Genomic DNA, 3,989 nt, shown 5'->3' with positions numbered 1-3,989 from the left:
GGAATTGTTTATTCCATTTTTAAAATTCAAATTTAGTATTATTCGGTCATAATAAAAGAAACATACGTAGCTTTATAATCTATGTCAAGATCGTACACGTCTATTAAAATTCATGATTTTACAGATGATTATTATCCGGTGGTTCGTGAGCACGGTATAATTACAATTATAATTATTCATATGAAATCGTGTTTCGATTGTCTAATTTATATTTTTGTACACGTACTTTGTTAGATTTTTTATTTGATGTTTTGAAAAGATTTTAGAAATATTAATGAGAATTGAAGTAGTTCCTATCCTTCACCATAATAAGGTGACTGAATGTTTTTAACTAGGTATGTTGTAATGATTTTATCTATCGATAGAAGGAAATGAAATTAATAAATAAATGTAGAAAAAAATATAATATTTGCCGAAAAAACAAGTTGATGTGTTTTGTGATTATACTTAGTGTTACTTACATATTTATGAACATAATTCCTAAACTTTATTTATATAAATGAATTACGTTGAAACAAATTATCGATACATCGAATCAAATGCATGATAGCGTAATAATATTCAACGCTCGGACTTAATAATATATCATTCACGTTCGGTTTTCAAATGGGTAAGTTTCAAGCAGCTTATGAAACGTCGGGATTCCAATTATGAACGCAATTTGAAAGAGAAATAGACTATAGAGCGTAGAGTGTACGGTACGCCGTCGCAGGTATGTGGTATGTGTTACGTAACGAACGACATAGGATGCTTTAGTTCTCTCGTGTTTACAGTGGCCGAGAGCAGTGTCGCTTGTCCCCACTGCGCATCGATCCGCTCCGCCCAGCACTCGCTCCTCCCAACCGCCGCCCGACCTCCGTCCCCCCCGCCCCTCGCGACACCCTCTCACTCCTGCACTCACCTCCCGGCCTTTGTCGCGCTGCCGCCCGCCCGCGCGGTCACCTGTGTCGCACGTCCTCAGTCGCTAAGCGGCCGCCACGCGCGACACCCGCTTACTGCGCGCTATACTATTATGACAGTGACGTGATGGACGGCAAAGAGTTCGGTGCCGTTCCCGGCTTGCCGGCTGGATTGGACTACTTTATGATGCCTCGAGTCGCTCAACCAACACCGCAATTCGACTTTAGAAAACTCGGAGCGAGCTTCAGCGGCCGTGATGAAGAAAAATTTGACGAAAGACGCACCCCGGATTATCCGTCGGAGCGAAGAGATGCGCCTGCACCCTGGCCGCTCGGTCTTGGTGTTCAGTTCGTCAACCCGGCCACGGGGAAGAAACGAGTGCAGTGCAATGTTTGTTTAAAGACTTTTTGCGATAAAGGCGCGTTAAAAATTCATTTTTCGGCTGTGCATCTACGGGAAATGCATAAGTGTACGGTCGAGGGTTGTACTATGATGTTTAGTTCGCGGCGTTCGCGTAATAGACATAGTGCTAATCCCAACCCGAAGCTACATTCACCGCACGTAAGACGCAAGATATCAGCGCACGATGGCCGATCAGCTCAACCATTCCCCTTGTTACCGGCATTGGGGCGATTACCACTTCCGTCACCAGCACTGCTGCCGCCTGAATTAGCAGCAAGGCTGCCTCCACAACTGGCAGGTCCACACGGACCTACACCACTGCCTCCTCGCGTGCCCCTTGAAGACCTGCGCAACTTCAGTGAAATTGAAAAAATGTACAGGAAGATTCCCACCCCTGAAGACTCTTCACGTCATGCTTTGGACCTCGTTAAGCCTCAAGTGAGCTCAGACTGTGAATCTTTTAGTTGCAATGATAGTAGTTCTGAAGTTTTGGACGTTGAAAAACAAGAGCATATTGATTATCAATCATCACCTGGGACAGAAAGACAGGGCTACGATGACGAGCCGGAAGATTTGACTGTGAATAAAAAGAAGGATGATATGAAGCCAGCAGATGGTAAGCATACTGAAATAAGTAGCAGTAATAAAACCGACACCACCGCTGAAGATAAATCATCATTAATTCCAAACAAACGAAAGAGAAAAAGTGGAAACCCAACAAGGTGTTCTCAAAATAATGAATATAGTGTATCGGATGAAGAATATAATAGCGATTTATTTAAAAATTTATCAGTCGCTGGTACAAGTCAACAAACAGAAGAACCCTTATCTCTAAAAAAGCAAAAGCCTGAAAAATGGGAGCCATTTCAGAATGGTGACGAAACAAATGTGGAAGCGGAACAAATGAGCCGTGTAAAAGCGGAAAGTGAATCTGATGATGAATCAAGTGCTCCGAGTGTAGTAAGAGAAGGTTTAAGATTACGTTCAGATCTTTACACGCCTAGTGACAGTGGCAGTGACTTACATGCATTAGAAGAGAGGCTTGCGCGAGTGCGATCTCCTTCAGGAAGTAGTGACAGGACTGACGACAGAGCTGACATAAATGACATCGAAATCCCGATAGACGAAGAAAATCCCGATCGATGTACTGCGTGTGGAAAAATATTTCAAAACCATTTTACCCTCCGTATGCACTACAGAAACGATCACCTGAAACTTCATCACCCTTGCGATGTGAGCGGCTGTGATGCTGCATTTCCTTCACGACGCAGTCGAGACAGACACAGCTCAAACATAGACTTGCATAGAAGATTACTATGTACCTCATCACCAGACAATCGCGAGCGTCCCCCATTTGAAGTAAACGCGGAATTGTTAAATAAGTTATATTCAGACATCAAAGGGCTCGCCTCGACACTTGAATGCCTTCGATATAACGGCGACGAAGCTTCTCAGTTGCCTAATTATGTATCTGAAACAATGAAGTTCTACAGTCGAAATCTAAGTGCTCTACAAGCTGGTCTGTTTCCTCAACTGGGAGAGCGGTTTCTTCCAGCTCCGTTTCTGATGAACAATGGAGCTTCACAACCAGGAGGGCTATACGGGGCCCCGGCAGGAGCTCAATCAGTTAGGGAGTCATTATCCCCATTATCCGCCTCGTCACCTCCAGTTATATCGCCCGGGAGGCTAGACGCAGCGCACGCGCGCCCGCGTGACGATGCTAAGCTGCTTTTTCGAGAGACTTCTGAATCATTTAAGAAAATGACCTCCCTATGCGAGCGACAGGAGCAATTGTACCAACACCATGTTCCCGTGTCATGACGCTACCCTTACAACTCTCGCGCATCTTGGTGATACACTCCTTAACGCGTGAAAGACTATGTAAATATATCTAATTGTTAATAATATTAATTGTGTTAATTCTATCATAATTCGTTTTGTATTTTTCTTGTGATATTTAGACAAATATATCGTAATCCCAAGAACTGTAAGTTAGGGATATTGCCGCTTATTTCTGTTGAAGCGGTGTGCAATAATGTCTTTGTGGACAGTATTTCGTGTAGAATATTCGTAATTGATGTTGAAAGTAAACGTTATATGATCAGCTTCATTTATTGTTCTGGCGCAATAAACTCATTGAGGAAAAGTTAATTGTTTTTATTTCCGATAGTGCGAGCATGCGGATCGAAGAGGTAATCATGTAACGCCTTATTAATAACACTGTTTACAAGTGTACTTTGTGGGGTCGCTCGAGTGTAACATCTGCCTTAGGTTCATTCTTTGTCATCACGCTTATGCCCACGACTATTTTGCCCTTATACGAGATTAAATTATACTATAAATATTCATACAAGTTACAACTATCAAATGACAAATATGTTAAGTGGGTCACAAAAACATGCAATCAAATCAATAATAAATTAGTAAAGCAATAATTAATATTTTATAGTTATGAGTAGGTTCTATGCATTTTAAAAGCTTGATTTACTACTGTACAACTTCCGTATTCAAATGAACATGTACCTGTCACATTTAATACTTAAAATAATTATGAATAACAAATTACTAACATTTTATATCAATTATTTATGAAGATTAATCAGAGGTTTTGTAATCTAATTAGAAATTTTAACAAAATTCAGAATATTAAATATTTATTACCCAAGGATAAGAAAGATAAACAATAA

The 3,989-nt window shown here is 41.1% G+C and overlaps 1 protein-coding gene across 1 annotated transcript; it reads left to right on the top strand.

Moving 5' to 3' along the window:
• Positions 1–919: 919 nt before the first annotated feature.
• LOC125050518 (zinc finger protein basonuclin-2-like) lies at positions 920–3,448 on the top strand. Its single transcript, XM_047650418.1, has one exon. It carries the CDS (start codon positions 1,027–1,029, stop codon positions 3,121–3,123), a length of 2,097 nt encoding a protein of 698 aa, XP_047506374.1. The 5' UTR covers positions 920–1,026; the 3' UTR covers positions 3,124–3,448.
• Positions 3,449–3,989: the final 541 nt, after the last annotated feature.

Source organism: Pieris napi, chromosome 6 (genome assembly GCF_905475465.1).
Source record: "Pieris napi chromosome 6, ilPieNapi1.2, whole genome shotgun sequence".
NCBI lineage: Eukaryota > Metazoa > Arthropoda > Insecta > Lepidoptera > Pieridae > Pieris > Pieris napi.
Note: the sequence above shows the minus strand (reverse complement) of the source record. Positions and strands in the feature narration are given on the sequence as shown.